The sequence below is a fragment of the Pelophylax lessonae genome (genome assembly GCF_965119305.1).
Source record: "Pelophylax lessonae genome assembly, chromosome: 3".
Lineage (NCBI taxonomy): Eukaryota > Metazoa > Chordata > Amphibia > Anura > Ranidae > Pelophylax > Pelophylax lessonae.
Genome location: NC_138770.1, coordinates 408,171,215 through 408,183,446, shown reverse-complemented (window position 1 = coordinate 408,183,446; position 12,232 = coordinate 408,171,215). Strand labels below are relative to the sequence as shown.

Sequence of the window (12,232 nt, the reverse complement as noted above, 5' to 3'; positions counted from 1 at the left end):
TGACTGGAGGGCTTCGTTCCAAGGTGAGTATTTTATAATGTGCTAGTTCTTTCACCCAAAACTCGCTCATCCATGCCTTTATGTACCTTGTTGTGCACTGGTGTACAGTCATTTTGGAACAGGAGGGGGCCATCTTTAACCACTTAAGGACCGGGCCTATTTCTGACACTTGTTGTTTACAAACTAAAATCTGTTTTTTTTTTGCTAGAAAACTACTTAGAATCCCCAAACATTTTATATATATATATATATATATATATATATATATACATATGTATATGTATATATATATATATATATATATATATATATACATATGTATATATATATATATATATATATATATATATATATATATATTTATTTTAGCAGACCCTAGAGAATAAAATGGAGATCGTTGCAATATTTTTTATCACCCTGTATTTGCACAGCAGTCTTCCAAACTAAATTTTTTTGGAAAAAATTCTTTTTTTTTAATTAAAAATTAATAAAACAGTAAAGTTAGCCCAATTTTTTCTATAATGGGAAAGATAATGTTACGCTGAGTAAAAAGATACCCAACATGTCATGCTTCAAAATTGCGCACGCTCATGGAATGGCGACAAACATTGGTACTTAAAAATCCCCATAGACGACATTTTAAAATTTTTTACCAACTTAGAGTTACAGAAGAGGTCTAGGGCTCAAATGATTGCTCTCGCTCTAACGATCGCGGCGATACCTCACATGTGTGGTTTGAACAACGTTTACATATGTGGGCAGGACTTGCATATGCGTTCGCTTCTGCGCCCAAGCTAACGGGGACAGGGCGCTTTAATTTTTTTATCCTATTTATTTTATTTATTATTTTTTATTTTTACACAGTTTTTTAAAAAAAATAAACATTTTGATCGTTTTTATTTCCATTACAAGGAATGTAAACATCCCTTGTAATAGAAATAGGCATGACAGGACCTCTTTATTGTGAGATCTGGGGTCAAAAAGACCTCACACCTCACAACTACACTAAAAAATAAAAAAAAAAAAGTAATTTTTTTTTCATGCTGAAAAAAATTGGCTCTTTATATAGGTTTCTAGGAGACGATGTTTGACGTCGCTCCGGTCCTCCAAGACCAGAGTCGAGTAGGGGCCATCCTGCCCTCACTCAACTTCCGGTCTGTGAGGAGCGTGGACCGGATCGTTTTCCCCGCTTCCGGCGGGTCTGGTAAGCAGGGAAGCGGGGTAAACGACTGGGAAGCGGTGGGAGGGGGGCACCTCTTCCACCCAACTGTAAGGGACCACCCTTATCTGAAAGAGGACCACTTGCCTTTTCGAAAAATACCGGGGTTATGGTAGCTGTCTGCTGTCATAACCCCAGTATTTAGTGTCAAAGTACCGATGGCGGGCTGACGGTAAGTGGTTAAACTGTTCCAACAAAGTTGGGAGCATGAAATTGTTCAAATTCTCTTGGCATACTGATGAGAGAGAATTAAGAGTTCCCTTCACTGGATTTAAGGGGCCAAGCCCAACCCCTGAAAAACAACCCCACACCATAATGTCCCCTCCACCAAATGATTTGGACCAGTGCACAAAGCAAGGTCCATAAAGACATGGATGAGCGAGTTTGGGGTGGAGGAACTTGACTGGCCTGCACATAGTCCTGACCTTAACCCGACAGAACACCTTTAGGATGAATTAGAGCAAGGACTGCGAGCCAGAGCTTCTCATCCACATCAGTGCCTGACCTCACAAATGCACTTCTGGAAGAATGGTCAAACATTCCCATAGACACACTCCTAAACCTTGTGGACAGCCTTCCCAGAAGAGTTGAAGCTGTTATAGCTGCAAAGGGTGGGCCAACTCAATATTGAACCCTATGGACTAAGACTGGGATGCCATTAAAGTTCATGTGCGTATAAAGGCAGGCATACCAATACTTTTGGTAATGTACTGTATATTTGATGGCACCATTGCTTACTACATTTATTAATTGCATCAAAAATAAAATGAGCCACCACATAATATTAAACAGCTCTGGATCAACTGCGGGTATAGGATTGTGTATATGGGATTGTATGGTTGGGTTTTCTTTACTGTTTTTTTTTTTAATTGGTTGAGCCAGATGGACTTGTGTCTTTTTTCAACCTGACTAACTATGTAACTATGTAGCTGTTAATAGATCTACATATTTCAGAATGCTAACCGGCTATCTATATTTTGTATTTGTTAAATGAAACAAAAAGGTGTGTCTACAATTTCTTTGTGCACTCTGACCTTCTAACATTGTGTAAACCTGTGCCAAGCTCCAGTGACACATTTCAATGAATGTCTTTTATTAGTGATAGTCATCACATGTCTAGCAATAATATATTCTACTGAAATTTAACATGCCTTGCCTTTATTGGCTTAGATGATAAGGAAGTTACAAAGTAATTACTTGCTAACATGATCAGACTTTATGATAAAGCCATTCAATTGTGTTGAATTTTATATATATAATCTATTTAGATCAGTGGTGTATTTTAGTTTTGTGCTGCCCTAGGCAAGACTGAATTTGGGCGCCCCCCTCCCCCTCCTATGTAAATGTCCCCCACTGCTTCCTTTTTAATGGATGTGACTCCCTCCAAAATTGAAGGACTAAAAGTCCCAGCATGAACCCATGAGATCTCACGAGGGGGGTGAGAGGGTGTGGGAGAGAGAGAGGGGGTGGGTGAAGGCAGGGCCGCTGATAGGCCAGTACAACCAGCCCTGTTGTACCGGGCCCGGCGTCCTCGGCTCAGCAGGGGGGGCCCGGGCAGCTTTGCAGATGATCAGTGCAAAAAAAAAAAAAAAGGTCTTTCTAAATTACACCCTGCTCAGCTGCTCCTTCTAGCTTATGGGGGTGTTTTATTACTATCTTCTGAGCCTCTCTTTATTAATGTATGTTGGTGGGAGTGGAGGGACTTTTTTTTCATTTTCGGGCGCATGCCCAGTGTATTCAGCTCCTGCTCTGCATAGACCGGCTGCTTAAAGTTCGGGTGCCTGCTGCTGTCTGTTTCCTTCACTGGCAGAGTGATATCCCTCCGCTCCTCTCTTCACTCAGAAGTCGGCTTGAGAGAGATCAGGACAGTGAGAGGCTGTGAGGTGAGCGGCAGCAACAGTCATGTGACCGTGTCCAGGAGGAGAGGGAAGCTAGAATTCATAGTGGCTGCTTCAGCACAGGGGTGCCTGGGGGTGGGTAATATATTTATATCTTTATATACAGCAGTGATTGTAATGTACATTACTATATCACTATCTATAACACACAGGCAGGTGCAGGTGCTCTATCATGGCTGGCTCTGTCACAGTGTTTTTAATGACATGGCTGTTGGGTGCTGATTTTGTTAACTTATTGGTCATAAGTTAACAAGGTCAGCCACCAACAGCCATGTCATGTAAAACACTGTGACAGAGCCAGCCATAATAGAGCACCTGCACCTGCCTGTGTGTTATCATAATCCTGATGATTTTAAAATGCCTGTGTTGCTGTTATTAAGGCTTCTTAGGGCGGAATCTGCTTGTTCAGTGGGGGATCTGTCCACTGATCCCCCTGCTGAGCATAGTGGGCAGATGACAGGTCATCAGCCCAGGACAAAGCCCACTCTGCTCAAAGGGCATCTGGTGTAAACAAACCAACTGTCTGTTTACATCTGACTTCCCTCCAATCAGATCCACTAAACCAGGGGTGGGGAACCTGCGGGCCGCATGCGGCCCGCACGATCGTGACGTCCGGCCCGCACGATCGTGACGTCTGCCCCCCCCCCTCCCCGTGCCGCTGTGTCAGAAGGAGCCAATGGCTCCGTCCTGACACGGAGTCTCCAAAAAGGGTGGACCCGTGGCGCAGAGCAGTGCACCTCGAGCCCGCCCATTTGTGTGACAATAGCGAATGAAAATTCGCTATTGTCTCACAGATCCTCCTCCTCCTCGGGCCAATGCCATTGCCGAGGAGGAGGCGGGATGCGGGAAGACTCTAAGAGACACGGGGGCTGAAGAGAGGAAGCCATCGCTACAACAGGTAAGTCAAGTGCACTGGTCTGGGGGGCTTGGCACGCTGTTCACTCTGCATTTTAAGGGGGCACGCTGTTCACTCTGCATTTTAAGGGGGCACGCTGTTCACTCTGCATTGTAAGGGGGCACGCTGTTCACGCTGCATTTTAAGGGGGCACGCTGGTCACTCTGCATTGTAAGGGGGCATGCTGGTCACTCTGCATTGTAAGGGGGCACGCTGGTCACTCTGCATTGTAAGGGGGCACGCTGGTCACTCTGCATTGTAAGGGGGCACGCTGGTCACTCTGCATTGTAAGGGGGCACTCTGGTCACTCTGCATTTTAAGGGGGCACGCTGGTCACTCTGCATTTTAAGGGGGCACGCTGGTCACTCTGCATTGTAAGGGGGCACGCTGGTCACTCTGCATTGTAAGGGGGCACGCTGTGGTCTCTCTGCATTGAAAGGGGGCAAGCTGTGGTCTCTCTGCATTGAAAGGGGGCACGCTGTGGTCTCTCTGCATTGAAAGGGGGCACGCTGTGGTCTCTCTGCATTGAAAGGGGGCACGCTGTGGTCTCTCTGCATTGAAAGGGGGCACGCTGTGGTCTCTCTGCATTGAAAGGGGGCACTTTGCCGAGGAGGAGGCGGGATGCGGGAAGACTCTAAGAGACACGGGGGCTGAAGAGAGGAAGCCATCGCTACAACAGGTAAGTCAAGTGCACTGGTCTGGGGGGCTTGGCACGCTGTTCACTCTGCATTTTAAGGGGGCACGCTGTTCACTCTGCATTGTAAGGGGGCACGCTGTTCACGCTGCATTTTAAGGGGGCACGCTGGTCACTCTGCATTGTAAGCGGGCACTCTGGTCACTCTGCATTGTAAGGGGGCACGCTGGTCACTCTGCATTGTAAGGGGGCACGCTGGTCACTCTGCATTGTAAGGGGGCACGCTGGTCACTCTGCATTGTAAGGGGGCACGCTGGTCACTCTGCATTGTAAGGGGGCACGCTGGTCACTCTGCATTGTAAGGGGGCTCGCTGGTCACTCTGCATTTTAAGGGGGCACGCTGGTCACTCTGCATTTTAAGGGGGCACGCTGGTCACTCTGCATTGTAAGGGGGCACGTTGGTCACTCTGCATTGTAAGGGGGCACGCTGTGGTCTCTCTGCATTGAAAGGGGGCAAGCTGTGGTCTCTCTGCATTGAAAGGGGGCAAGCTGTGGTCTCTCTGCATTGAAAGGGGGCACGCTGTGGTCTCTCTGCATTGAAAGGGGGCACGCTGTGGTCTCTCTGCATTGAAAGGGGGCACGCTGTGGTCTCTCTGCATTGAAAGGGGGCACGCTGTGGTCTCTCTGCATTGAAAGGGGGCACGCTGTGGTCTCTCTGCATTGAAAGGGGGCAGGCTGTGGTCTCTCTGCATTGAAAGGGGGCACGCTGTGGTCTCTCTGCATTGAAAGGGGGCACGCTGTGGTCACTCTGCATTGAAAGGGGGCACGCTGTGGTCAAATATAACAGGCTAATTTTTAAGTTGATTATTTTGTACGGCCCTCGAATGATGTTACAAAAATCCAAATGGCCCTTGGCAGAAAAAAGGTTCCCCACCCCTGCACTAAACAGAGGGGAACAGATCCCTTTCTGTTTTGCTTAGCAGATCGGATTGGAGGTAGGCGGGTGTAAAAAGTCAGTTTAGATCCATCGCTCTTTTGTAGTGAATGGGGGGTCAGATCAGGTCAGCCTGGAAAATGGCTGATTGTACTCAAGTGATAGATCGACTCAGGTACAACCAGCCTGTCTGATTTTTACATGCAATTATTGTTTCAGGGCGGGGGAGGGGCCAGGGGCGGGGTTGAGGGTTGGGCTAAAGGGGGCCCCGTCAGGTAGGCTGTAGGGGGCCCCATGATTTCTATCAGCGGCCCTGGGTGAAGGAGGTAGAGAGAGGGGGGATGTGAGGGAGAGAGGGGGGGATGTGAGGGAGAGAGGGGGAGAGAGAAGGGGGGTGAGAGTGGGGGGAGAGAGAAGGGGGGTGAGAGAGAGGGGGGAGAGAGAAGGGGGGTGAGAGAAGGGGGGAGAGAGAGGGGGGATGAGAGAGAGAGGGGGGTAAGAGAGAGAGGGGGGTGAGAGAGAGGGCAGGTGAGAGAGAAAAAGAGAGAGAGGGTAGGTGAGAGAGAGAGATGGGGGGTGAGAGAGGCAGCTCTAGCAACTAGTGGCCATTAGAGTCTAAGGTGGAGGGGGGCTTTTTTGACGCCCCCCTGCAAAGTGCCGCCCTAGGCCTTGGCCTTGTCGGCCTAGGCCAAAAAACAGCATTGATTTAGATAGACTGAAACAGTCCGTTATAGGAAAATTGTATTTTGATATAGCTAGCCTATGTATTGTATTTAATCAGAAATTTAGAATTTTGTTTAAAATAAAAAATTTTCTCTGACATATAATTATATAATCTTCATAAAGTTTATAAAACCGGATACACGTTGCATGTTTCCATAGACCAATTATATTATTAGACTTACTTTTGACTGTAAAGTCAAATTAAAATATTTACATATTTATAACAAGCAGTTAATAAGCCTCAAAATAATTCCCAGTTGATCTATGTAGCTGCAGGTACTGTCAAATAATTTCTCCTGAGCCTAGGTTCACACTGCTGCAATGCTGCACGTCGCATGGAATTTGCACAGAAATTGCATGCATTCCTGTGTAAATCACATGCAATGTCCGTGTGGTGCTTAAGTCAATCATTTTGTATGGGTCAAATCGCACCGAATCTGCAACAAAAATGTGCAGGACCCTTTTTTTTTAAACTAACCTGGGATCAGATGTTTACACCTATGCAATCCAATTCAGGCAAATGCACTGCGCTCTGTGACCTGCGTTTGGGGTGCCATTACCTTTTATTGACACCTACAGCAGATCGCATGAACACAATGCGACTGCAATGCAGTGCGATGTGATGTGGGAAAATGCAGCAAATCTTGTGCGTTTCCCGCATCGCATCAGTGTGAACTGGGAATCGATATTTACAGCAGAAACACTTTCAATTCAGCAGCCCACCCTGATGTCTACTCCTAGCAGTGACTTAGTAGCCTTTCAGTCTTCTTATCTCTAAGGCTTCGTTCACAAATATGCAAATTGGATGCGTTTTGAACCACATAGAATGCAATGAGCCTGGAAATCGCATCTGAACTGCACTGCAGTGCTCAGAAAAGGCACAGAACTCTTTTTAAATTGGCAGAAAATTCATACTGCCGCTGCAGCGCATAGATGTGGACCGGCTCCATAGAGAAAGGCTGACATTACTGTACATGTGAACTGGCAGCCTTTTCTTCGGAGCCGGTTCACATATATGCGGTGCAGCGGCAGTACGAATTTGATGCCAATTTAAAAAGAGTCCTGTGCCTTTTCTGAGAACTGCAGTGCAGGTCAGATGTGAATTCCAGGCTCATTGCCTTCTGTGGGAACGCATCTGAATCAAACATCTGATCAGATTTGAACACAGATTAGGTTAAAAAAAAAAAACAGTGTGGAAAGTCCCCCCCCAATCCGTACCAAGCCATTTCTGGTATGGATTTTAAGGGAAACTCCACGACAAAATGTAAAAAAAAAAACACCAAAATTTATACCAGACCCTTACCCGAGCATGCAGCCTGACAGACCAGTAAAGGGAGATAAGCGAATGCCCCCACCCACCGCCTCCTAAATCATACCACGATACATTCCATTAACATAGGAACAAGGTGCTTTGGTGTGGGGTGGGGGACACCTGCTCCAGAGCACCCCCATGTTGAGGGCACTTGGCCTGGTATGGTTCAGGAGGGAGGGGGGAGCCATTCGCTAGTCCCCTCTTGTTGTCTGCCAGGCTGCATGCTTGTAAAAGGGTCTGGTATAGATTTGGGGGGGACAAAGTGTCTGGTATGGATTCGGGGGAGACCCCCACACAATTTTATATTGCCGGCAATGTTTTTTTCTCTTTACATTCGGCTGTCAGTGGGGAACCCCGCTAACAGCTGATAAGTCATCTGTTTTTAAGAACGAAGCGGCCAGCTTCCCAGGCCCGTTCCTTAACAACCAGCTAATGTTAAAGATGCCGGTGGCCGCTGGCTCCACAAAACTGCATCTAACCATTGAACAGCTTCTTTAGAAATTCGCAGTGAAAACTGAGGGGAAATTCACACCTGACATGAGTGAACCTAGTCTAATGTAAACATAGAGAAGGTGCACAGGAAGAAGAGAGTTGCAGAATACTAAGCCCTGACTTGAACAACCTTTCTACTTATACTTCTTTTGTTAAATTTGAAGATACATTTCTTAACAGCTTGTTTTAAAGCTTATTTATTTCTGGTGAGAATTGGTCAATTTTTACAGTATCTTACAAAAGTGACCCTAAAGCTCAAAAACACATGTGTGTTTGTCTTTATATATATATATATATATTTATATATGTATACGTAAATGTCCACAGCCTGACCAACGTTCTACTTCAAGGCACAGACATAATATAACAGTCAATCAATCCAAAGCTCCTCTTCTATCTGTTTCATCAACATAAATAGGAACAGACGTGGGGAAGAGGAAAATTAAATGCGGCTCTCCAGAGAACAGCCGAGGTGTGAAGGAGAAAAAAGGGGCTTCAGCCCAACTCCTTGCAGGCTACACTTCCAATGCATTTTGCCTTGCCCACAGGGCTTAGTCATAGACCCCATGGCTAACTCCTGTGGGTGGGGCAAAATGTGTTGGGGGCATGGCCTGGAAGTAGTCAGGCTGCAGCCACTTTTACTTTCTTTCACACCTGGGCTGTTCCCTGGAGTGCCGCATTTCATTTTCCTCTTCCCCATGTGTGTACACAGGGCCGGGACGGGCTCTCTTAACGCCAGCCCTTACAATCAATGTGAGTCACCGGAGTATCACAGGACCACTGTTTGGAGTGGCGCCCAAGACCATATGGCTTTTGATCACAACAAACAGGAACACAGTGCATTTTTAGACTCCACACTTTGGGGTAGCCCACTCCTTCCATTCTTATCACATAAACTTGTGGCAGTTGCTTTAGGGTCAATCTACTTAAGCGTGATATCCAAAATATACATTAGGTGTAGTCTAGTAGGCTGAGTCTGCCTTCTGTTATGCTTTGAGTATCTAGTATATACCTAAAACTAGAATATCAATTTTGGGTGGGCTGAATCTTTGCTACCAACAGACAGGGAAAGCTGAAAGCTCAATGGTTACCTTCCAGTTATACTTTATAAAATTATATATACAGTATACTGTATATATATATATATAAATGTAACAAGTAGCTTTCATTACAGCTATGTTGGGCAACACGAGAAAAGTGGCTTAGTGTGTTTGTAGAATCTTCTGTATTTTCATCCTATCACACTGTAGGAAAAAAAAAACAACTATTTTTTTATTTTTATGTATGATTTACCTGATATATTCAATTTATTGCTGCAAACCAATGCCTCCATGTAAGCAGCCATAAAGCAAATTTAAAGGTAATTTTTAAAATGTTGATTAATCCTCTTTATTGACTAACAGATTCTCAGAACATCTATAAAGACTTTTTTTTCTGAAGAAGTTCATATTGGACGGCGTCTCATTACTGATGTAACAGTGGATTCGGTTAATGCTTTTCTGTATTGGACAACGGATTATACAGTGGAGACTTGCAGACTGAATGGGCAGGAGCATCTTATCATTCAAAACCTTACTGTATTTTCCAGTACTCAAGTGAGTGAAAGATTAGGGGAAGCAGAACATTTTATATATGAATTCTTGCCAATGTACCACTGAATGCTTGTATGTATTGATCTCTATACACATTATCTGCCATGGTGTTGGGGAGTGCTTATCAGGCCTTAGGGAGCACACTTGAAATTCTGCCATTGACTCTTGTGTGTATAGAGCCAAACCAACAGGGATGATTATAACACTAGTAAGCTTAGGTAAAAATACTATAAATAATGTTTGAAGAAAATGTGTGAAAGTAAAAAAAGTTTATAAAAACTGAAGGTATTTGCCAAGAGAGGTTATTATGGATTATGGTTATTAAAGTAATACTAAACAGGTAAGTGTTAATTTCCATAATTAATTCACATACATCAATTATATATATATATATATATATATATATATATATATATATATATAGAATATATATATAGATATAGATATATCTATATCTATATCTATATATATTATATTATATCTATATCTATATCTATATATCTATATATATATTAGCACTGTATTTTGTTTTTACTCTGCTGATGTATGCTCTCTACAATGTGAGTCTGTGTCTGGCCAGCCCTGATTGGTGCTGTGCCAGTCACATGACAAAAAAAAAAAACTGTTTCAGAAGTGCATTTCAAATTAGATTATAAATATCAAATAACCAATAAATCTTTACTGAACATTAGTTGTGTATTTTATGTACAAATAATATGGTGTAGGCAGAGTGAAATATAATTGACAATAGCTTTCATTTTGTTAAGAAGGCATCTGTTTTCAAGGCTCTTTTTTTTTTTCTTTACATGCATTAGCAATAACATTAGATATATTTATTCTTGATTTATATTAAAGCTAAGATTTTTTTGTGAGTTTCTTAGTGAATGTAATCAATCAGCTTACCATATCCCTCCCCAATATTGTTTAGCAAAAGGGGGAAGTGGAGGAGGAGGGGGGGAGGGATGTTAGTATTATTTACGCCCACATGTGTGACTCTATAGTCACGTAGACTGCACAGATAAGAAAAAAGAGGAAATGAAGAGCTTAGAAGAAAACTGATATTGGAGCATGCTCCATGGAGGACACCATAGAAAAGTAAGTACACCCTCACATTTTTTTAAAATATTATATTATATCTTTTCATGTGACAACACTGAAGAAATGACACTTTGCTGCAATGTAAAATAGTGAATGTACAGCGTATATAACAGTGTAAATTTGCTGTCCCCTCAAAATAGCTCAACACACAGCCATTAATAACTAAACCGCTGGCAACAAAAGTGAGTACACCCCTGAGTGAAAATGTCCAAATTGGGTCCAATTAGCCATTTTCCCTCTTCAGGGTCATGTGACTTGTTAGTGTTACAAGGTCTCAGGTGTGAATGGGGAGCAGGTGTGTTAAATGTGATGTTATCGCTCTCACTCTCTCACACTGGTCACTGAAAGCTCAACATGGCACCTCATGGTAAAGAACTCTCTGAGGATCTGAAAAAAAGAATTGTTGCTCTACATAAAGATGGCCTAGGCTATAAGAAGATTGCCAAGACCCTGAAACTGAGCCGCAGCACAGTGGCCAAGACCATACTTTAACAGGACAGGTTCCAATCAGAACAGGCCTTGCTATGGTCCACCAAAGAAGTTGAGTGCACGTGCTCAGAGTCATATCCAGAGGTTGTCTTTGGGAAATAGACGTATAAGTACTGCTAGCATTGCTGCAGAGGTTGAAGGGGTGCGGGTGGGGGGTCAACCTGTCAGTGCTCAGACCATACGCCTCACACTGCATCAAATTGGTCTGCATGGCTGTCGTGCCAAAAGAAAGCCTTCTCTAAAGATGATGTACAAGAAAGCCCACAAACAGTTTGCTGAAGACAAGCAGACTAAGGACATGGATTACTGGAACCATGTCCTGTAGTCTGATGAAACCAAGATAAAATTATTTGGTTCAGATGGTGTCAAGCGTGTGTGGCAGCAACCAGGTGAGGAGTACAAAGACAAGCGTGTTTTGCCTACATACAAACATGTTGATGGGGGTGTCATGGTCTGGTCTGGGGCTGCATAAGAGCTGCCGGCACTGGGGAGCTACAGTTCATTGAGGGAACCATGAATGACAACATGTACTGTGACATACTGAAGCAGAGCATGATCCCCCCCCTTCGGAGCCCAGGCTACAGAGCAGTATTCCAACATGATAACGACCCCAAACACACCTCCAAGATGACCACTGCCTTGCTAAAGAAGCTGAGGGTAAAGGTGATGGACTGGCCAAGCATGTCTCCAGACCTAAACCTTATTAAGCATCTGTGGGGCATCCTCAAACAGAAGGTGGAGGAGCGCAAGGTCTCTAACATCCACCAGCTCTGTAATGTTGTCATGGAGGAATGCAAGAGGACTCCAGTGGCAACCTATGAAGCTCTGGTGAACTCCATGCCCAAGAGGGTTAAGGCAATGCTGAAAAATAATGGAGGCCACACAAAAAATTGCCACTTTGGGCCCAATTTAGACATTTTACTTGGGGGTGCATTCACTTTTGTTG

The 12,232-nt window shown here is 44.2% G+C and overlaps 1 protein-coding gene across 1 annotated transcript in view; it reads left to right on the top strand.

The window, feature by feature from the left end:
• Positions 1-12,232, top strand: part of ROS1 (ROS proto-oncogene 1, receptor tyrosine kinase) — a 229,385-nt gene that overhangs the window by 93,963 nt on the left and 123,190 nt on the right. Inside the window, exon 14 of the mRNA XM_082249088.1 lies at positions 9,511-9,702. Coding sequence (XP_082105214.1) covers positions 9,511-9,702 — 192 coding nt within the window. The remainder of the gene's footprint in view (positions 1-9,510; positions 9,703-12,232) is intronic.